The 22612-nt window shown below is 44.3% G+C and overlaps 1 protein-coding gene and 1 non-coding gene across 4 annotated transcripts in view; both read left to right on the forward strand.

Annotated features, from left to right (window-relative positions):
• The window catches only part of ALS2 (alsin Rho guanine nucleotide exchange factor ALS2), a 136332-nt gene that overhangs the window by 33585 nt on the left and 80135 nt on the right, over positions 1 to 22612 (forward strand). For all 3 annotated transcript variants that reach the window (XM_056536993.1, XM_056536992.1, XM_056536991.1), the window contains exon 5: positions 13128 to 13494. In XM_056536993.1, coding sequence (XP_056392968.1) covers positions 13128 to 13494 — 367 coding nt within the window. The remainder of the gene's footprint in view (positions 1 to 13127; positions 13495 to 22612) is intronic.
• Positions 14433 to 14628, forward strand: LOC130290076 (U2 spliceosomal RNA). The gene has a single exon (XR_008847502.1). It is a non-coding gene; the product is annotated as a U2 spliceosomal RNA (small nuclear RNA).

The raw sequence follows: 22612 nt of genomic DNA on the forward strand, positions 1-22612 counted from the left end.
TACGAAGATTTCTCTTCTTTTACCCCTTGTAAAAATTCAAAAACTGGGTCTACAAGAACATGCGAGTGTAAAAAAATGAAGATTTTGAATTTGACATATGGGGTATTTCCGTACTTGGGAGAAATTGCACTACACATTTTTGGGGGGCTTTTTCTCCTTTTACCCCTTATGAAAAGGAAAAGTTGGGGGGCTATACCAGCCTGTTAGTGTAAAAAAATAAAAAGTTTTACACTAACATGCTGGTGTTGCCCCATACTTTTTATTTTCACAAGTGGTAAAAGGAAAAAAAGACCCCCAAAATTTGAAATGCAATTTCTCCTGAGTACGGAAATATCCCATATGTGGGCGTAAAATGCTCTGCGGACGCACAACAAGGCTCAGGAGTGAGAGCGCACTATGTACATTCATTTGAGGCCTAAATTGTTATTTGCACAGGGGTGGCTGATTTTACAGCGGTTCTGACATAAACGCAAAAAAATAAATACATGTGACACCATTTTGGAAACTACACCCCTCATGGAATGCGACAAGGGGTATAGTGAGCCTTAACACCCCACAGGTGTTTGACGAATTTACATTAAAGTTGGATGGGAAAATGAAGAAAAATATTTTTTTTTTAAATAAAATGCTGGTGTTACCCTAAATTTTTCATTTTCACAAGTGAAAATAGGGGAAAATCCCCCTAAAATTTGTAACCCCATTTCTTCTGAGTAAGAACATACCCCATATGTGGATGTAAAGTGCTCTGAGAGCGAACTACAATGCTCAGAAGAGAGGGAGCGCCATTGGGATTTTGAAGAGAAAATTTGTCCGGAATTGAAGGCCACGTGTGTTTACAAAGCCCCCATAGTGCCAGAAAAATAGACCCCCCCCCCACATGTGACCCCATTTTGGAAACTACACCCCTCATGTAATGTAATAAGGGGTACAGTGAGCATTTCTGCCCCACAGGTGTCGGATCTTTGGAACAGTGCTCCGTGAAAATGAAAAATTACATTACAAAGATCTGTCAAATGCCAGTGGGGTGTAAATACTCACTGCACCCCTTAGTAAATTCTGTGAGGGGTGTAGTTTCCAAAATGGGGTCACATGTGGGGAGGGTCCACTGTTCTGGCACCACGGGGGGCTTTGTAAACTCACATGGCCCCTGACTTCCATTCCAAACAAATTCTCTTCCCAAAAGCTCAATGGCGCTCCTCCTCTTCTGAGCATTGTAGTTCGCCAGCAGAGCACTTGACGTCCACGCATTGGGGTATTTCCATACTCGGAAGAAATGGGGTTACAAATTTTGGGGGTCATTTTCTCCTATTACCCCTTGTAAAAATGTAAAGTTTAGGGAAAAAACTGCATTTTAGTAAAAACTATATATTTTTTTTTTCATTTACACATCCAACTTTAACAAAAAGTCGTCAAACACCTGTGGGTAGTTAAGGCTCACTGTACCCCTTGTTACGTTCCTTAATGGGTGTAGTTTCCAAAATGGTATGCCATGTGTTTTTTTTTTTTTTTTTTTGCTGTTCTGGCACCACAGGGGCTTCCTAAATGTGACATGCCCCCCAAAAACCATTTCAGCAAAATTTGCTTTCAAAAAGCCAAATGTGACTCCTTCCTCTTCTGAGCATTGTAGTTTGCCCACAGAGCATTTTACGTCCTAACATGGGGTATTTCTATACTCAGAAGAGATGGTGTTACAAATTTTGGGGGGCATTTTCTTGGGGGGCATTTTCTCCCATTACCCTTTGTTAAAATTGTAAATTTGGGGAAAAAACTGCACTTTAGTGAAAAGTTTTTTTTTTCCATTTACACATCCGATTTTAATGAAAAGTTGTGAGGTGTTAAGGCTAACTGGACCCCTTGTTACGTGCCTTGAGGGGTGTAATTTCCAAAATGGTATGCCATGTGGGGTTTTCTGCTGTTCTGGCACCTTAGGGGCTTTCTAAATGGGACATGCCCCCCAAAAACCATTTCAGCAAAATTCACTCTCCAAAATCCCATTGTTGCTCCTTCCCTTCTGAGCCCTCTACTGTGCCCACTGAACACTTTACATACACATATGAGGTATTTCCTTACTCGAGAGAAATTGGGTTACAAATTTTGGGGGGCTTTTTCTCCTATTACCACTTGTAAAAATTCAAAAACTGGGTCTACAAGAACATGCGAGTGTAAAAAAATGAAGATTTTGAATTTTCTCCTTCGCTTTGCTGCTATTCCTGTGAAACACCTAAAGGGTTAACACACTTACTGAATGTCATTTTGGATGAGGGGTGCAGTTTTTATAATTGGGTCATTTGTGAAGGCCCTTCAAATCCACTTCAAAACTGAACTGGTCCCTGAAAAATTCCGATTTTGAAAATTTTGTGAAAAATTGCTGCTGAACTTTGAAGCCCTGTGATGTCTTCCAAAAGTAAAAACATGTCAATTTTATGATGCAAACATAAAGTAGACATATTGTGTATGTGAATCAATGTATAATTTATTTGGAATATCCATTTTCCTAATAAGCAGAGAGCTTCAAAGTAAAAAAAAAATGCCAAATTTTAAAAATTTTTCATCAAATTTTGGAATTTTTCACCAAGAAATGATACAAGTATCGACAAAATTTTACCACTAACATAAAGTAGAATATGTCACGAAAAAACAATCTGGGAATCAGAATGAAAGGTAAAAGCATCCCAGAGTTATTAATGCTTGAAGTGACCGTGGTCAGATGTTCAAAAAATGGCCGAATTCTTAACCCCTTAACGACGAAGGACGTATATTTACGTCCTCCGCCGACTCCCGCGGGGTCACGGGGTGTCCCCGCGTCATATTGGGTCGGTCCCGGCGGCTATCAACGGCCGGGACCCGTGGCTAATACAGGACATCACCGATCGCGGTGATGCCCTGTATTAACCCTTCAGACGCGGCAATCAAAGCTGACCGCCGCGTCTAAAGTGAAAGTATCTCGGCTGCTCAGTCGGGCTGTTCGGGACCGCGGCGGCATCCCGAACAGCTTACAGAACACCGAGAGGGCCCTTACCTGCCTCCTTGGTGTCCGATCGACGAATGACTGCTCCGTGCCTGAGATCCAGGCAGGAGCAGTCAAGCGCCGATAACACTGATCACAGGCGTGTTAATACATGCCTGTGATCAGGATGAGAGATCAGTGTGTGCAGTGTTATAGGTCCCTATGGGACCTATAACACTGCAAAAAAAAAGTTAAAAAAAGTGTTAATAAAGGTCATTTAACCCCTTCCCTAATAAAAGTTTGAAAATAAAACATATGTGGTATCGCCGTGTGCGTATATGTCCGAACCATAAAAATATATCGTTAAACCGCACGGTCGATGGCGTACGCGCAAAACAATTCCAAAGTCCAAAAAAGCGTATTTTTGGTCACTTTTTATACCATTAAAAAATGAATAAAAAGTGATCAAAAAGTCTGATCAAAACAAAAATGGTATCGATAAAAACTTCAAATCACGGCACAAAAAATGAGTCCTCATTCCGCCCTGTACGTGGAAAAATAAAAGTTATATGGGTCAGAAGATGACAATTTTAAACGTATAAATTTTCCTGCATGTAGTTATGATTTTTTCCAGAAGTAAGACAAAATCAAACCTATATAAGTAGGGTATCATTTTAACCGTATGGACCTACAGAATAATAAGGTGTCATTTTTACCGAAATATGCACTGCGTAGAAACGGAAGCCCCCAAAAGTTACAAAATCGCGTTTTTTTTCTTCGATTTTGTAGGAGGAAAAAACGAAAGTGCAAAAACTGAAAAACCCTGCGTCCTTAAGGGGTTAAGGTATATTTGGGCTGGGTCCTTAAGGGGTTAAAGGGGTACTCTGGTGGAAAAACTTTTTTTATTTATTTTTTTTAAATCAACTGGTGCCAGAAAGTTAAACAGATTTGTGAATTACTTCTATTAAAAAATCTTAATCCTTCCAGTACTTATTAGCTGCTGTGTTCCAAAAAGAAAATAATTTGCTCTGTAGTATTCAGCAGCTAATAAGTTCTTGAAGGATTAAGATTTTATAATAGAAGTAATTTACAAATCTTTTTATCTTTCTGGCACCAGTTGATTTAAAAAAAAAAAAAAGTTTTCCACCGGAGTACCCCTTTTAACGACGCAGGATGTAAATGTACATCCTGGTGAGGTGGTACATAACGCACCAGGATGTACATTTACATCATATACATAACCGCAAGCATCAGAGCGATGCTCGGGTCATGCGCGGCAGGTCCCGGCTGCTGATAGCAGCCAGGGACCCGCCGGTAATGGCGGTTAACCACTCAGATGCCGTGATCAATACAGATCACGGCATGTGCAGCATCGCGGTCACTAAAATGGATGATCGGATCGCCCACAGCGCTGCCGTGGTGATCCGATCATCCAGTACGGCAGACAGAGTTCCCTTCACCTGCCTCCGCTGCCTTCCACGGGTCTTCTGCTCTGGTCTGCGATCGAGCAGACCAGAGCAGAAGATGACCGATAATACTGATCAGTGCTATGTCCTATGCATAGCACTGAACAGTATTAGCAATCGAATGATTGCTATAAATAGTCCCCTATGGGGACTATTAAAGTGTAAAAAAATGAAAAATTTTAAATAAAAAAGGAAAAAAAATTTGAAAACCCCCTCTCCCCAATAAAAACGTAAATTGTCCCATTTTCCCTATTTCACCCCCCAAATGTATAAAAAAATAAATAAAAAAAAATATATAAATGTAAAAAAAATGATATACCATATATACTCGAGTATAAGCCGACCCGAGTATAAGCCGAGACCCCTAATTTCAACCCAAAATCCCAGGAAAAGTTATTGACTCGAGTATAAGCGTAGGGTGGGAAATACATCATCCCCCCCCTGTCATCATCCAGACCCGTCATTAACATCCTCATCATCATCACCGCCTGTCATCATCCAGACCCTCATCATCATCACCTGTCATCATCCCCTTGTCATCATCCCACACATCCCCCCTTCATCATCCCCTTGTCATCATACGACACACCCCCCTTCATCATCCCACACACCCCCCTTCATCATCCCACCCCCCCCCCTTCATCATCCTCTTGTCATCATCCCACACCCCCCCTTCATCATCCTCTTCTCATCATCCGCCCTCAGTGGTCTTCAACCTGCGGACCTCCAGAGGTTTCAAAACTACAACTCCCAGCAAGCCCGGGCAGCCATCGGCTGTCCGGGCTTGCTGGGAGTTGTAGTTTTGAAACCTCCGGAGGTCCGCAGGTTGAAGACCACTGCGGCCTTCGACATCATCCAGCCCCCTCTCACCCCCCTTTAGTTCTGTACAGTACTCACCTCCGCTCGGCGCTGGTCCGGTCCTGCAGGGCTGTCCGGAGAGGAGGTGGTCCGGTGGGATAGTGGTTCCGGGCTGCTATCTTCACCGGGGGCGCCTCTTCTCCGCGCTTCCGGCCCGGAATAGAGGCGTTGCCTTGACAATGACGCAGAAGTACGTTGGCAATGAACATACCTCTGCGTCGTTGTCAAGGCAACGTGACTATTCTGGGGCCGGGCCCGAAGCGCTTAGAAGAGGCCTCCCCGGTGAAGATAGCAGCCCGGAACCACTATCCCAACGGACCACCTCCTCTCCGGACAGCCCTGCAGCACCGGACCAGCGCCGAGCGGAGGTGAGTACTGTACAGAACTAAAGGGGGGTGAGAGGGGGCTGGATGATGTCGAAGGCCGCAGTGGTCTTCAACCTGCGGACCTCCGGAGGTTTTCAAAACTGGGAGTTGTAGTTTTGAAACCTCTGGAGGTCCGCAGGTTGAAGACCACTGCGGGTGGAGAGTTCACTCGAGTATAAGCCGAGGGGGGTGTTTTCAGCATGAAAAATCGTGCTGAAAAACTCGGCTTATACTCGAGTATATACGGTACATATTTGGTATCATCGCGTGCGTAAATATCCGAACTATTTAAATATAATGTTAATGATACCGTACGGTGAACGTAAAAAAACATTTTATTCCCAAAAAATTTATAAAAAATGTATTAAGTTTTATATAAGCAAATATGGTATCAATAAAAAGTACAGATGATGGCGCAAAAAATGAGCCCTCATACCGCCGCTTATATGGGAAAAATTAAAAAGTTATAGGTCTTCAAAATAGGGGGATTTTAAACGTACTAATTTGGTTAAAAAGTTTGCGATTGTTTTTAAGTGCAACAGTAATAGAAAAGTATGTTTTATCATGGGTATCATTGTAATCGTATTGACCCAAAGAATAAAGAACAAATCTCATTTTTACTATAAAATGTACGGCGTGAAAACAAAACCTTCCAAAATTAGCAAAATTGCAGTTTTCTTTTTAATCTCTCCACACAAATAGTATTTTTTTGGTTGCGCCATACATTTTATGGTAAAGTGAGTGATGGCATTATAAGGGACAACTGGTTGTGCAAAAAACAAGCCCTCATACTATTCTGTGGATGAAAATATAAAAGAGTTATGATTTTTTGAAGGCGAGGAGGAAAAAAACGAAAACGTAAAAATAAAATTGTCTTAGTCCTTAAGGCCCAAATGGGCTGAGTCCTCAAGGGGTTGAAGGTTGTTATTGACTAATTTGCCCTCAAACCTCCAGGGACCTTTTTCTTTGTGTTATTTATAGTGGTACTTAACTGTGGGCAAATTTGGCATTGTTACCTTTTTGCTTATGCGTTTTGGAGCTTTTAAAGGGGTATTCCGCCCCTAGACATCTTATCCCCTATCCAAAGGATAGGGGATAAGATGTCAGATTGCTGCGGTCCCGCTGCTGGGGACCCCCGGGATACCCGCTGCGGCACCGCGCTCTCATTACAGCACATAGCGAGTTCGCTCTGCACGTAATGATGGGCGGTACAGGGACCGGAGCATCGTTACATCACGGCCCCGCCCCTTGTGATGTCACGGCCCACCCCTTTCAATACAAGTCCATGGGAGGGGGCGTGGCGATCGTCACGCCCCCTCCCATAGACTTGCGTTTTACGGGACGGGCCGTAATGTCACGAGGGGCGGCGCCATGACGTCACGCTGCTCCGTCCCCCGTATCGCCCGTCATTACGCACAGAGCGAACTCGCAGCAGCGGGACCGCAGCGATCTGACATCTTATCCCCTATCCTTTGGATAGGGGATAAGATGTCTAGGGGCAGAATACCCCTTTAACTCACTACTTACTGTCTACTTGGGAATTACAGATCTTCTTGGTGATTTTTTGTGGGATTACAATAAAGATACATTTTAGGCACTTCTAATTTTTTGATCTTTGTTTTAAATAAATGTATAAATAAATTGAAAATTGAATGTTACCATTACCCTTTTCTATAGAGTCTGCCCGTAATACTGATTAAACAATGTCAAGTGTACAAGGACACTCCCTATTGACACAGGGAAAACTTACATTGGGCAACCGTTAAAAATTTTGGGGCCCCCTACTAGGGATCGACCGATTATCGGTTTGGCCGATAATATCGGCCGATAATCCCGATTTTGGGCATTACCGGTATCGGCAATTACCTTGCCGATAAGCCGATAATGCCCCACACCGCACCACGACCGAACCACGCCGCACCGCGTCGCACCCCCCACCGCACCGCCCGGCCCCGGCCCCATTGCCTCCCCTATCCCCGGTTTTATAATTACTTGTTCCCAGGGCCCAGGGTCCATGCTACTTTTGGCTACTTTTGGCTCCTGCTGCGTCCTGCGTTACGCTGTGCGCAATGACGAGTGACGCGACATGACGTCGCCGTCAGTGCGCACAGTGACAGCTCAGGAGGACGCCATCGGAGCCAGATGTAGAGTGGACCCCGGGAACAGGTAACTATAAAACCGGGGATGGGGGAGGCAATGGGGCCGGGGCGGTACGGTGGGGCGGTAGGGGGGCGCAAATCGGTGGGGGGAGCGGTGCGGCGATGGGGGGGCCGGTGGCGGTGATAGGACTCAGGACCCCCGGACAGGCAGGGGGAGAGAAGCGGGTTGTGGCAGCGGTCTATGGCACCGCAAATGCCACTGCAGTTCATTGATTTAAAGCGCCCGCTTTAAATCAATGATCTGCAGCGGTGTCGCGGGGGGATAAATAGCCGATAACTTATACAGGAATATTGGTATAAGTTATCGGCTATCGGCCCTAACCTCCACCGATTATCGGTATTGGCCCTAAAAACCGATATCGGTCGATCCCTACCCCCTACACAGTTTAAAGTAATGACCCTCAAGCCCCGAAAATGTATACCCTTGGCACTGCTTGGAGGAGCAACAGTGGGACGCATGCTGGAGGGGCCAGGCCGTGCTGCACAGGAGCCGACAATCAGGTGATTGCCGACTCCCATTCATTGTGGCCCAGCATCTCCAGCGTGTTGCTTCCACCAGCAGTGCCTAGTGCTGGGAGGAGATGACATAACCCCTCAACAACTGGCCGCTGCATATATATATGGCCCAGCCGTGTGGCATGTCTATGAAGCTTCGTACCAGTTTGGTTCCATTGCAAATGCCTGACGTCACGCAGCAATCAAAATTGATTGCAGTGTCTAAAATGCAAAAGTTTCAGTCGCTCAGTGAAGCTGATCAGGACACCTGCAGAAAAATCACAGGGTACTGATCACTGATAGGATTGGCGGAGGGTTCTAGCTGCCTCGTTCACTTCCGATCAACGACCCAATAGTGCAGGCAGCCTGCATTAATGGATCGACAATCAAAAGATTGCATGTAATAGTCCCCTATTGGGACTAAAAAAAATTTGAAAAAATCTAAATAAATGTGAATAATCCCCTTCCCTAATAAAATGTTAAATCATCCCACTTTTCCCCATTTAAAAAAAAAAAGTGTAAACAAAAATAAACTTGTGTTATCTCCACACGTGTGTGAAATATTAAAATAACATGTTAATTAAACCATCCGATTAATGGTGTAAACAATTAGAAATTGCTGATTTTTGGTCACTTCATATACCAGAAAAAAATAAAAATAAAGTCCAATCAAAAGAAAATTGGTACCTATAAAAACCACAGATCACAGAGCAAGAAATGAGCCCTCATGCATTCCGTATACTGAAAAATAAAAAATTTTAGGGTCAGTAGATGAAAGTTTTAAACATACAAATTTTTACAAGATCTAAGTAGTGAATGAAAATAAAACCTACGGTATATTAATTGGGTATCATTGTAATTGTTTGGACCTACAGAAAATAAATTTGTTTTGCTTTTTAAAGGCGTTGTCACTTTTTTACAGGAGGATGGACTACACAATCATATGCAAAAGTTTAGGCACCCCTGACAATTTCCATGATTTTTATTTATAAATAACTGGGTGTGTGGATCCGCAATTTAATTTTGAGCTATCATATATCTGAAAGACACATAAATATTTCAGTAGTGAAATGAGGTTTATTGGATGAATAGAAAATGTCTAATCTGCATCAAAACAGAAGTAGACGGGTGTATAAATGTGAGCACCCTAACAGACCTATCCCATTAATATTCAGCAGAAATCCTTTAGCAGAAATGAACAGCCTCTAGATTCTACCTATAGCCTGTAATGTGTAAGGGATTTGGAACCATTCCTCCTTCAATATCCATTTCAGTTAGGTTTGATGGTTGCTGAGCATGGACAACCCACTTCAAATCACACCACAGATTTTCAATGATATTCAGGTCTGGGGACTGGGAATCCCATTCCAGAACATTGGACTTGTTGTTCTGCATAAATGCCAGAGGAGAATTTGAGCAGTGTTTTGGGTCATTGTCTTGTTGAAATATCCAGCCCCGGCGTAATTACAACTTTGTGACTGATTCCTTTACATTATTTTCAAGTATCTCATATTGAGTGACCACACGGCCCCACAGCATGATGGAACCTACACCAAGTTTGACAAGTGTTTGTCTTGGAACACGGTCTTCATTTGCCGCCATAAATAACGCCCCTTGTTATGATGAAACAACTCCAACTTTATCATTCCACTAGACTTTCTTCCAAAATGAAGCTGGCTTGTCCAAATGTGCATTTGCGTATGTGCTGATCCAAACACCCAATTCTTTATAAATGAAAAATCTTGGAAATTGTCAGGGGTGCTTAAACTTTTGCATATGACTGTATTTGCAAAGTTGGCATGCATTTTGTAGTAGACACTCTTTTAACCTCCTACTATTGATGGTCCATCATCTACAAATAGAAATTGTTTAAGCTCAGAAAGTAGAGAGAACCTTTAAAATAACAGCTTAGTTTATGAATAAGATCAAGTACATAAAAAAGATCAAAGAAAACCTAAAGAAACTGAAGTCATCCATTGTACAAGTTTAATTTAATACAATTTTTGAGAGACACCCTTTATCTATACAACAGGGTATATACCTGAGAGGATAAAGAAAAAGAGAGAAAAAGGATATGTTTAGCCGAGATTTTCACTAGTGACTCTGGAGATTGAATCTAAAACAGTCAATCTAACCGTTAAAATGTGACTTTTTAATGTATTCTTACAAAATGTTCTGTAGCATCAGGATGAAATTTTTTTTTTTTTTTTTTAAATAGTTGAGCAAGGGGAGAGAAAAATGAGAGAACATTTCCTCCTAGGCTAAGATCTGAAAGTACATCCAGAAGTGACTCAAATCATTTAAAGGCATGGTTACAGAGGTTAGAGGAGTGGGGCAAATGTGAATACGGTCCTAGTTACAATCTGACGAAAGAGGAACAGAGTGATTGGGAAATAAAGGATGACAATATCATTGTCAAGAAGGCTGATATAGGCTGATATGGTGGTTATGAATAGGACAGACTACAGCAGTGAGATAGAGAAACAATTAAATGACACACTAGTATATAAAAGGTTGGAGGAACATCTTACTAAAAACATTAAAAGCACAAAAGATGCGTATGCGAATGAAGCAGTCATGATGAGGACTACTGATAAAAATGTAGGTAAGGCCCGAGAAAGTGAAAGTCCACGTGTACCAATATTTTATACAGAATCTAAAGTGCACAAATATAAGGAAAAATCACCAGGATGTCCTATAGTCTCGGGGGATTCATTCTGTGTTAGAATCACTGACGATGCATGTGGATTCAGCACACAAAGAATTAGATGGTTCCTTCAGAGACACTACAGAGTTTTTAAACTTAGTACTACAGACAGATGTATCTAATGTAATGTGGCCCTGTACTCTCGGCGTATAGAGTTTGGATACTAATATTCCAGTAAAAGAAGCCCTAGAGGTGAAAAAAAACAGATTGGTATAAGATCTCTGATTGTCGAATCTCACAATTGCATTTGAAATTGAGTTGCTGGAATTTGTGTTGGAAAAACTACTTTATATTTGGGGAACGCTACTTTCTGTTACATGAGGTCTCAATGGGGTCTCCTGGGGCTACAAGTCTTGAGAATATTTTCATGAATTATTTTGAAGAGAACAATTATTACATTCATTTATGGACAAGATATGTGGAGGATGTTGTTCTGTTTTGGACAGTATCCAGGGAAATATTGGAAGGATTTTTTTTTTTTTAAATATCTAAATAATCAGCACAATTCAATCAGATTTACCCCTGAAATTGATGAAAGCAATATACATTTTAAATATGATGTTAACTAAAGAACCGGTTAAGACACAGTTGAGAACCAGGTTAATTACAAAGCCCACCAACTGCAACAGCCTACTAAGAAGAGACAACCTGTTTTAAAGAGAGAGACTTATATGTAGTAGGGATCGACCGATATCGATTTTTTTTAGGGCCGATACCGATAGTCTGTGACCTTTCAGACCGATAGCCGATAACTTATACGTATATTCCTGGGCGTGGCATTATCCGGGGGGGGGGGGGGGGGGTATGGGCGTTGCATTATCGGCATATCGGAAAGGTAATTGCCGATACAGATAATGTCCAAAACCGTGAATATCGGCCAAACCGATAATCGGTAGATCCCTAATATGTAGCAAGGCGAAAGGATATAAAAAAAAGACAGGTTTTTACAGAAGGATTATGATCGAGATCAAGCTAGCAGAGTGGGAGAGGAAGTAAAGTTAGTCCCTAGAAATACGGCTAGAAGTGGGAGCAAAAATAGATGAAACAATAGTTTTCATCTCCACCAGAATAATCATTAAAACCAATTTTAAAAAAATCCTACAACAGAAGCCAACATCTTGGAAGATATTTAAAACACACCCTATATGCTGTAATGTAAAATAATGTCTACAGGCCAGCAGGGATCAGACATAAGAAAGGCAAAAATTGTGTTAAAATGATACAGTACTGTTTTTAAGTTGCCAAAATTGTTTGGCGGCAATAAAAGGGGACAGCGTGGGTTATCCAACAGTGTATTAAAATAGCAATAGAAAGTAATTTTTCATGTACTTCTTCTCAGGTCATCTATATGCATAAGTGCGGGTTGGCATATGTAGGTCAAACATCACGACAGGTCAAGGTACGATTGATGTACTTTTGGCGGTACAAAATAAAGACAGAAAAAGGGGGGGGGGAATGAATCAGAATAGAAGTTTGTTGAGAGTATGGTGGCGAGACATTTTTATGAAGGAGATCACAGGGTATCAAATTTACTTTATATTTATTATATTCCGCGATTCCCCATCACAGCGTGTATATTGTTTTTATATGTGGTGGATTTTTTTTCATTTTAGAAATATGGATAATTAAGTTCATAGGGACTATAAATAGCTGGACTTCCGTGCAACACGCATGTCTGATGAAGGTAGCGTGTCCTCTGAGATGTGTGGTACAACTTTGGTCCCCCCCAGCCAGTGAACTCTTCACGTGCAGCGTAGGCAGTTGAATGCTGATACACCATGATTGCTAAATGGACATTTTCAAGTTTATGCAGAAACGGGCGACCTGTCTGCACTGTATTATATCTTCCTTGGAATTTCTTTTGGGAAAAACAATATTTTGCCTGTATGAGAAATTTCTTTCTTCAAAGGGTAAATATCCCTTTGCAAAAGCTAATATTAGCATTTGTCTATATGACTGTTGCACTGTGTCTTCTCTATGGGCTGCAATGAAAATCCTTGTTGGCTGGTGTGCTGTGCATCTGTAGCAAAATTCCAATTTGGGTTTTTATTCATGGGTCACACGGTTGTCTTTATCCTACCCTGTTTTCTCAAATACTGACACATAAATGTTCTTTTTCTTTTAATCTAGACTAAAGAGCACAAGTTAACAGATGTAGTTGACTGTCTTTTGAGTCCTGCAACCACTACCACATCTGCTCTCAACAGCCTGGTGGTGTCCTGTGCGTCAGCAGTCGGCGTCCGAGTAGCAGCTACATGTGAAGCTGGAGCGTTGTCACTCAAGAAAGTGATGAACTTTTATTCTGGATCTCTGTGTGATGCAGGAGTCCAGAATCCTTTAGGGCCCCCTGTACAAGAAGGACTGAGGGACAGCAGGGAAGAGCAAGTGAAGTTAGAGTCTATGCAAGGCAAGAAAAGTTCCAGTCTTGTAGATATAAGAGAGGAAGAGGCCGAAGCAGGCTGTCGAAGACTCTCCTTACCAGGACTCCTTTCCCAAGGTGAGGAATTGCACTATAGTCTTGCTTTTATTTATGTCACATTCTTTATTTATACAGGGATGGTGGAAATCCTATCGCATGACTAGCAGAACTGGACCAAAAACCCGGCGGCGCATTTTCCATACAAAAAAACATGTAAACATAATAAAAAATAAACTTATTTGGTATTGGTGCATGCGTAATTGTCCATCCTATTAAAATATAACATTATATTTCACGGTCGCTCTTCATTGGGGGACACCTAACTGATGGGTATATGCTCCTGCCACTAGGAGGCGCTGACACTAGAAAGAAAAAAAGTCAGCTCCTCCATGGCAGGATATACCCGCCCACTGGAAGTGAGGTAATCAGTTTTAGCTCTTGTCAGCTAGGAGGCAAGACACAGGTCTGGGAGCTCCCCAGACCTTGTCTTTTTTTATTATTTTCTAGTAAGGGCTGTTTAGTCAGGTTCTTTTCTTAGCTCCGCCCATCTCCTCCCCGCAGCGAGCCCTCTGGCCCAGCGCGCTGCAGGGGTTATTGTGTTACCAGAGATGTCAGAGGCTTTTTCCCCTGACTCCCTGATTTTTTGGACCGTAGTCCGTGGGCTCCTTCCAGCCGGGCAACACTTTCCCTCTCCCGCCGCCGGAGAGACACGGACTCGGAGTCTAGCACCGCCCCTGTCCTGTCTCCCTCATAGCGGGACCCGTCTCTCTCTTGCAGCCTTCTGGTGAGGGGAGGACATGGCTCCGCCATCCTTCCCCTCACAGGTGCCGGCGGGCATTGTTTCTGATAGGGTCTTGGTATATATATCTCCCCCCTTACATTAGTGTAGTGAGGTTATGTTCCCCATCCTGGCTGGTCGTTTTTTTTTTTTTTGGTTTTTTTTTTGAGGTGGGGAGTGGGCATAACCCCATCTTCCTCTCCCCCCCCCCCCCCCCCCTTCTTTTCCTGGCACCTTTGTGTCCTCTGGGGACACAAAAATTGACTAAGATCAAATGCAGTGTAGGATCTTATCAGTTTAATCTGATACTTCCCCCTATCCGGAGACCATATCGTACATGGATTTTTCAGTTCTTGGGCAGTTGCGGAAGCTTGCTTCCTTCGACCCATGCATTGACCCGCTATGGTGGTATCTTTGGGTACAGTACACCAAACAATATCTGTGGGGCCTCCTTTTTTCTGGAGTATATGGGGGCCCCCCTTCCTGTCTTTATCACCCTGTATGGGTCCTGATATGACACACTTCATTGAGTCAGTGGAGCTATGCCTCTGGCATTCCTGCTTTCTCCAGGTTTCTCACTCTGTTGGAAACATACGTGACTCGCTGTAGCGGGTCGTGCCACCTTTCGAGGGTCGTGCCCTTGGAAGTATACCAGGGTTACGGTCAGGACTGTTTCTCCTCTACCACCGGTCACCAGGACATGTTTGCCATGTCTGCAGGTGTTCTTGTCGTGTACATACATTATTCCCTCCTCCACAGGATGCCACATCTGCGGCTGCTGTCCCAGATCCCCATGCCCAGTGCCCATGGATGGCACCTGATCTCATTGGGCCAGACAGTAGTGTCATCTGTCACTCATCTCACAACTGTCGCATCCGCAGCTGGATTTCGGTACCCCACTATCAGTCTGAGGCGACCGTCGGAGTGCACCGTTGTCTACATGGACCCATATCAATAAGCCAGACAGTGGTCTGCATGGTTTTCTCTGCCGCATGTCATTTCTCCAAGGGCTGAAGTATCTGCGGCTAAAGTTCCGGTACCCCACTACTAGTGCGAGGTGACCGCTGGGGTGCACCGTTATCTACATGGACCCATACCAGTAAGCCAGACAGTGGTCTGCATGGTTTTCTCTGCCGCATGTTGTTTCTCCAAGGGCTGAAGTATCTGCGGCTGAAGTTCCGGTGCCCTACTACTAGTGCGTGGTGTCTATTGGAGTGACCTGGCGTGTCCTGTGGACCATATGCTGGGCGAAGGGGATACCATCCACAGCTCCTAAGCCTCCCCCGATCTCCCAGGGTGACTGGGATTCTATTCATTGCATCTCGGCTTCACTGCCCTTCCACAGGCATCAAGTTGCCCAGTTTTTGCTATCTGACTGTGTTCCCTTATCACCAGCGCCTGGAGGGGCACTCATTACGCCAGCCTGTTGTCTACACAGTGTCCTCCGCTATCGGTCTCCCATCTCTGGGCTGCTGCGTGCAATGGTCTGAGGGTTCCTGCAGGCAAGGGTCTGCTGTCAGTCAGCCAGTCTTCGTCTGCAGGGTCTCCTACACCACTGGGTCGCCCATGAGTTTGACCGCACTCCTGTGCCCCACTGTTTGTGGGAGGTTTTGAAGAAGTGTTCCTGTGTACTCAGGAATCTTCCACCTGTCAGCCGGGCGGCTATCTCCTTAGTTTCCTGCTACATCTGGTGAACTGCCATACACTTCCCACTGTGTGGTGGAAGTTCTCTAACCCACTGCTTAGGTATTGTTCTGAGTGGGCCTCCCCATGTTACTTTGAGCCCTCTGCAATGCACCATATGCTTATTCATGGGGTTTCCTAATTTACCAGGACCCTCTCAACATGCGTGCCGCTCTCATGGCTCAAGGATTCTGGATGCAGGACCCGGTGTGGCCATGATCTCTGCCAGGTAGCCAGACTGTGTCTGCTGGACTTTTGAATCCGCCAGGTCTCTTCCCCCATGCCTGCCACTTCCGTGGCTACAGTCCAGTGTCTCCTTCCATGGAATGTTTAACATGCGGGGCCCATGGGTTCATGGAACCTCTTCTGGGTCTGCATGTTTCCTGCCCCACATGCATCCCTCATCTCTTGCAACAGCGGCTCTCTCTCTGTTCTCCTTTTTCAGGAGTGCCACATTGGTCTGCTAGGGACGTGGTGGGGACACACCATTGAGTGCTGTGGGTTTTTCCATTCTGTCAGACTTTAGGATGTCTGCGGTTTCCTTTGTGTCTGCTGTTTGGTTCCCCTCTCCTAGACTGCTGTGGCATGCCTTTTTTTTTTTTTGTTTGGCCCTCCTGTTTCTTTGGGCACACAGTCCTTCTGTACTACACTTCTGCTCTTCCCGACACGGAGGTTTCCCTCCCGGAGCGTGTCGTGGCCGTTGGGTTTTCTTCCCCTTCAGGTACATGTCTTCCAGGTGCTGCAGGCACCTCCAGCTTCCCATGTTGGCCGCTTTGGTGTTCTGGGAGGCTTCTTTTCAGGGTCTTCCGCTCCTTCTTGGCCTTTTTTACTTCCGTGTGTGTCTTCCAGGTGACTCAGGAACCCCCAGTTCCCATGTCTGTCTCCTTCGGGGCCCATGTACTCCTGGGATGGGGGGTGTTCGGGTCATCCGGATTACACCTTTTGAGCTGCCTTTGCCTTCAAGGTGCTCATGGTGGGCCCCTGAGACAGGGGTTTTGGGTCTCCAGATGTTTGGGTCATTGCTTTTATGCTGCAGCCCTCTCTAGAGCCGGTTTCCCTTTCTTTCTTTTTCCATTTTTGTTTTCCAGCCGGGCTAGCCCTTTGACTGGTTCTGTGTTCCTTGGGGGTTTTCTTCTACCCTCTCCAGGGATTGCTCTGGCCTGGTTGGCTTCCTAGTCTACCTTTTTACTTATCTATTTTTATGGACCGTAGATTTAGTCTCAGCATGTGACGGTCCCTTCCTTGTCATCCTTGCTCATCTCCAGGGATGGAGGATCTTCCAAGAGCTTAGTTTCTGGGCCTCGGTTTTCTCTGGCCTTGGGTCTTGTCCCTGAGCCTTAAAGACGAGTGGGTTCGGTCTACTGTTTCCTCTTGTTTCTAGTGGTTGTTATTCCCACCCTAGGGGACTGCTTTGGTACGGCCCATCAGTTAGGTGTCCCCCAATGAAGAGCAACCGAGAAAAGGAGATTTTTTTTGTGCTTACCGTAAAATCTCTTTCTCGTAGCCTTCATTGGGGGACACCGCATCCACCCATATATTCATTTTTTTTTGTCCGGACGCTCTTTTTCAGGGTCATTTTCCTGGATTCTTTTACGGGGTCCTTCGGACTTCTGTCTTGGCTGACTTCTCCTACTGCTTTGTGATAAAACTGATTACCTCACTTCCAGTGGGCGGGTATATCCTGCCATGGAGGAGCCTACTTTTTCTTTCTAGTGTCAGCGCTTCCTAGTGGCAGGAGCATGTACCCATCAGTTAGGTGTCCCCCAATGAAGGCTACGAGAAAGAGATTTTACGGTAATCACAAAAAAATCTCCTTATCCTGCACGGTCAATAGCATTAACATAAAAAAAAATGCCAAACCACAGAATTTCATATATTTTTTTTTTTTATAGGATCATATCCAGAAAAAATAAAGTAAAAAGCAATCAAAATGTCTGATCAATACCAAAATTGTACCGATATAAACAGCAGATTACAGCGCAAAAAAATTTGCCCCCAAACAGCCCAGTTTGCAGAAAAAATTTTTTTTTATAGGGGTCAGAGAATGGCAATTAAAAAAACAAATTTTAAATTAGTAAAACCTGACGGAAACTAAAACATTTGGTATTGCTATAATCAGGGCGTCCTAAAGTATCAAAATTCCAAATTTGACCACAAGGTGAATGGCGTAAAAATATAAAAACCCCAAATTTGTAATTTCACCTCACAATTTTTTTTATTTGTTTCAGAACATATGTTATAGAAAAATACCGTATATCCCGGCGTATAAGACGACTTTTTAAACCCAAATTTTCTTCTGAAAAGTCGGGGGTCGTCTTATACGCCGGGTATAGGGGTCCGGCATAGGAATGCTTATGATTATCGTGCCGGCTGCTGTGTGCGGCTGCAGGCGGGGGCCAGCCAGAGCATGTACAAACTAATAACTGTATACTTAAAAACCAGGCTGCCTCCAGCTGTTGTGAAACTACAACTCCCAGCATGCCCGGACCGGCAAAGGCTGTCCGGGCATGCTGGTAGTTGTAGTTTCACAACAGCTGGAGGCACCCTGGTTTTTAGTATACATGAATTCGTTTTTACATGCTCTGGCCGGCCCCCGCCTGCAGCCGCACACAGGAGCCGGCACGATAATCATAAGCATTACTATGCCGGACATCCCTGTGTCCCGAAAAATCTTTTCGGGACATAAGGATGTCCGCAGGTCACTTACCATTCCCTGCCCGCCGCGCGTCCTCCTCCGGTCCTCCTGCGGCCCTTCTGCGCTTCTCCACCGCTCTATGGTTGTACGCACGGGACGTCTGTGACGTCCCGTGCGTATAACCATAGAGGCGCAGGAGGACCGGAGGAGGACGAGCGCGGCCGGGCCTGGTGAGTGACCGGCGGCGCGTCATCTACAGTGTTCCGATCACCGCTCCTCCGGTCCCGGGACTGCTGCTATGGTCCATAGGCCATAGCAGTAGATTGTGACCCCGGGTCGGAGAAGGGCTGACTGGAACACTGTGGGGGGCAGTACACAGACATACAGCCTCCAGCCATACACTCTATATGGCTGGAAGTTGTATGTCTGTGGGGGGAGCTGCCTACTATTGTGGGGGAGGGAGCTGCCTACTATTGTGGGGGAGGGAGCTGCCTACTATTGTGGGGGAGGGAGCTGCCTACTATTGTGGGGGAGGGAGCTGCCTACTAATGTGGGGGAACTGCCTACTATTGTGGGGGAGGGAGCTGCCTACTATTGTGGGGGAACTGCCTACTAATGTGGGGGGAGCTGCCTACTATTGTGGGGGGGGGGGAGCTGCCGACCTAATGTGGGGGAGCTGCCGACCTAATGTGGGGGAACATGCTGGCGACCTAATGTGGGGGAACTATAAGGTACTGTACATAGCGGTAGGAGGGGTAGTCTTATACGGCAAGTATATCCCAAACTCTATATTTTAACTGTAAAAGTTGGGGGTAGTCTTATACGCCCAGTCGTCTTATACACCGGCATATACGGTAAAAGGTGTCATTACAAAGTACAATTGGTCACGCAAAAAAAGCCCTCATATGGCTCTGTAGATGGAACAATAGGAAGTATGGCTATTATAAGGCGAGGAGGAAAATACAAAAGTGCAAAAATTAAATAAACTAATAAAGACCTTTTTTTACAGACTATTTTGGTAAAAAAGTATTGTGTACCAGGACAAGTGGATCGTCATGAGGAGCAAGTAGATTTTGCTCTGTTTTAGTCCCTTGGACAAGTAGTTTTTTATAAAATTTCCACACCCCCTGTTAGATCAGTGTTTCCCAACCAGGGTGCTTCCATCTGTTGCAAAACTACAACTCCCAGAATGCTGTCCGGGCATACTGAGAGTTCTAGTTCTGCAACAGCTGGAGATACCCTGGTTGGGAAACACTGATTTAAAATTTGTATTTATTTTTTATTTTTTAATCATCATCATCATCATCATCATTTTCTTGACATACTAAAATAAGGACATACAGATAGAGCTGCATATGACTCCAGGGGCGGATCCAGAGTCGAGTCTCGGTCACTATTAGAGTATTTTGTGTTGGCGGACAGAAAAAAAGATTACAGAACTTACAATATTATTAAATGTATCATACAGTCCTAACCTTGTTTAAGACTTTTTGGCCATGCTCATATGTCAGAATAATAATCAAATATACCAATTGCCACAGAATGGGAAAGAGCTAAAGAAATTTTTACCATTTAAAACTACAGCTCCCAGTATGACCTAAGCAGTGGTAAGGTTATGCTGGGAGTTGTTGTTTCACCCATCATAACTGCAGAACTTACAAGTAACTCCAGCTCTGATGGGACATAGTGAGGAGAATACACAATGATATCAGTGATTACAGATGACCTCTTCTCTATAGTGAGGAGAATACACAATGATATCAGTGATTACAGATGACCTCTTCTCTATAGTGAGGAGAATACACAATGATATCAGTGACTACAGGTGACGTCTTATCATTGTGTATTCTCCTCACTATAGAGAAGACGTCACCTGTAATCACTGATATCATTATGCATTCTCACTATAGAGAAGACGTCACCTGTAGTCACTGATATCATTGTGTATTCTCCTCACTATAGAGAAGACGTCACCTGTAATCACTGATATCATTGTGTATTCTCACTATAGAGAAGACGTCACCTGTAGTCACTGATATCATTGTGTATTCTCCTCACTATAGAGAAGACGTCACCTGTAATCACTGATATCATTGTGTATTCTCCTCACTATAGAGATGAGTGATTACAGGTGACGTCTTCTCTATAGTGAGGAGAATACACAATGATATCAGTGATTACAGGTGACGTCTTCTCTATAGTCTTTCCTTATCTAATTCAGCTGGTACATACCACCAGGATTTGTTCCAGCTAAATCTTCTCTCTGCAGAACTTGATGCCCAGACGTCTCCTCACTATGTCAGCACATTCTGATCCTCTATATGAAAACAATAATTATTATAATACTGCCAAACACTGTATTCTTTGAATATAATACTGGCACACACCCTCTGAATATAATTCTGACACACTGTACCCCCTGAATATACAACACACTGTACCCTCTGAATATAATACCGCCATACACTGTACCCTCTGAATATAATACTATCACACACTGCACCCTCTGAATATAATACTATCACACACTGTGCCCTCTAAATATACTACCACACACTGCACTCTCTGAATATAATACTACCACACACTGCACCCTCTGAATATAATACTACCACACACTGTGCCCTCTAAATTTAATACTACCAAACACTGCACCCTCTAAATATAATACTATCACACACTGCACCCTCTAAATATAATACTATCACACACTGCACCCTCTAAATATAATACTATCACACACTGCACCCTCTAAATATAATACTATCACACACTGCACCCTCTAAATATAATACTATCACACACTGCACCCTCTAAATATAATACTATCACACACTGTACCCACTGAATATAATACTAACACATACTGTGCCCTCTAAATCTAATACTACCACACACTGCACTCTCTGAATATAACTTGCTGTGCAGTGCACCCTCTGAGTAAAATACTGTAATGTATTGTGGCCCCTAAAAAATGTACCACCCCAGAAATTCCTCATAATATACACTATACTTCTGAAAGGCAAAACACTCTGTGCCTTCACATATAGTAATAATGCCCCATCTTGTACCCCTACATATAATAATTATGACCCGTCCTGTTCCCCCCACATAATAATGCCCTCTGTGCTGTGCCCCTCACATATAATGCTCCTGTCATGTGCCCCACACATTTAATGCCCCCTGTGCCCTTCACATATAATGCCCCCATTCTTTGCTCCTCACATATAATGCCTCCATCATGTGCCCCTCATATATAAACCCCCCATCATGCGTCCCGCACATAGAATGCCCCCATCATGCGTCCCGCACATATAACGCCCCCTGTGCTGTGCCCCTCACATATAAAGCCCCCATCATGCGCCCCTCACATATAATGCCCCCTGTGCTGTGCCCTTCACATATAAAGCCCCATGTCCTGTCCCCTCAGGGGGCATTATATGTGAGGGGCACAGCACAGGGGGCATTATATGTGAGGGGCGCATGATGGGGGCATTATATGTGAGGGGCACAGCACAGGGGGCATTATATGTGAGGGGCGCATGATGGGGGCATTATATGTGAAGGGCACAGCACAGGGGGCATTCTATATGAGGGGCGCATGATGGCATTATATGTGAGGGGCGAAGAATGGGGGCATTATATGTGAGGGGCACATGATGGGGGCATTATATGTGAGGGGCACAGCACAGGGAGCATTATATGTGAGGGGCGCATGATGGGGGCATTATATATGAGGGGCGCATGATGGGGAATTATATGTGAGGGGCACAGCACAGGGGGCATTATATGTGTGGGACACAGCACAGGGGGCAATATATGTGAGGGGAACAGCACAGGGGGCAATATATGTGAGGGGCACAGCACAGGGGGCATTTTAAGTGTGGGGCACAGAACAGGGGGCATTATATGATATAATGCCCCCCTGTCCTGTGCCCCACACATATAATGCCCCCTGTGCTGTGCCCCACACATATAATATATATATGTGTGGCACAGCACAGGGGGCATTATATGTGAGGGGAACAGCACAGGGGGCATTATATGTGAGGGGCACAGGACAGGGGGGTATTATATCATATAATGCCCCCCAGTGTTGT

This window comes from Hyla sarda, chromosome 8, assembly GCF_029499605.1.
Source record: "Hyla sarda isolate aHylSar1 chromosome 8, aHylSar1.hap1, whole genome shotgun sequence".
NCBI classification, from domain to species: Eukaryota; Metazoa; Chordata; class Amphibia; order Anura; family Hylidae; genus Hyla; species Hyla sarda.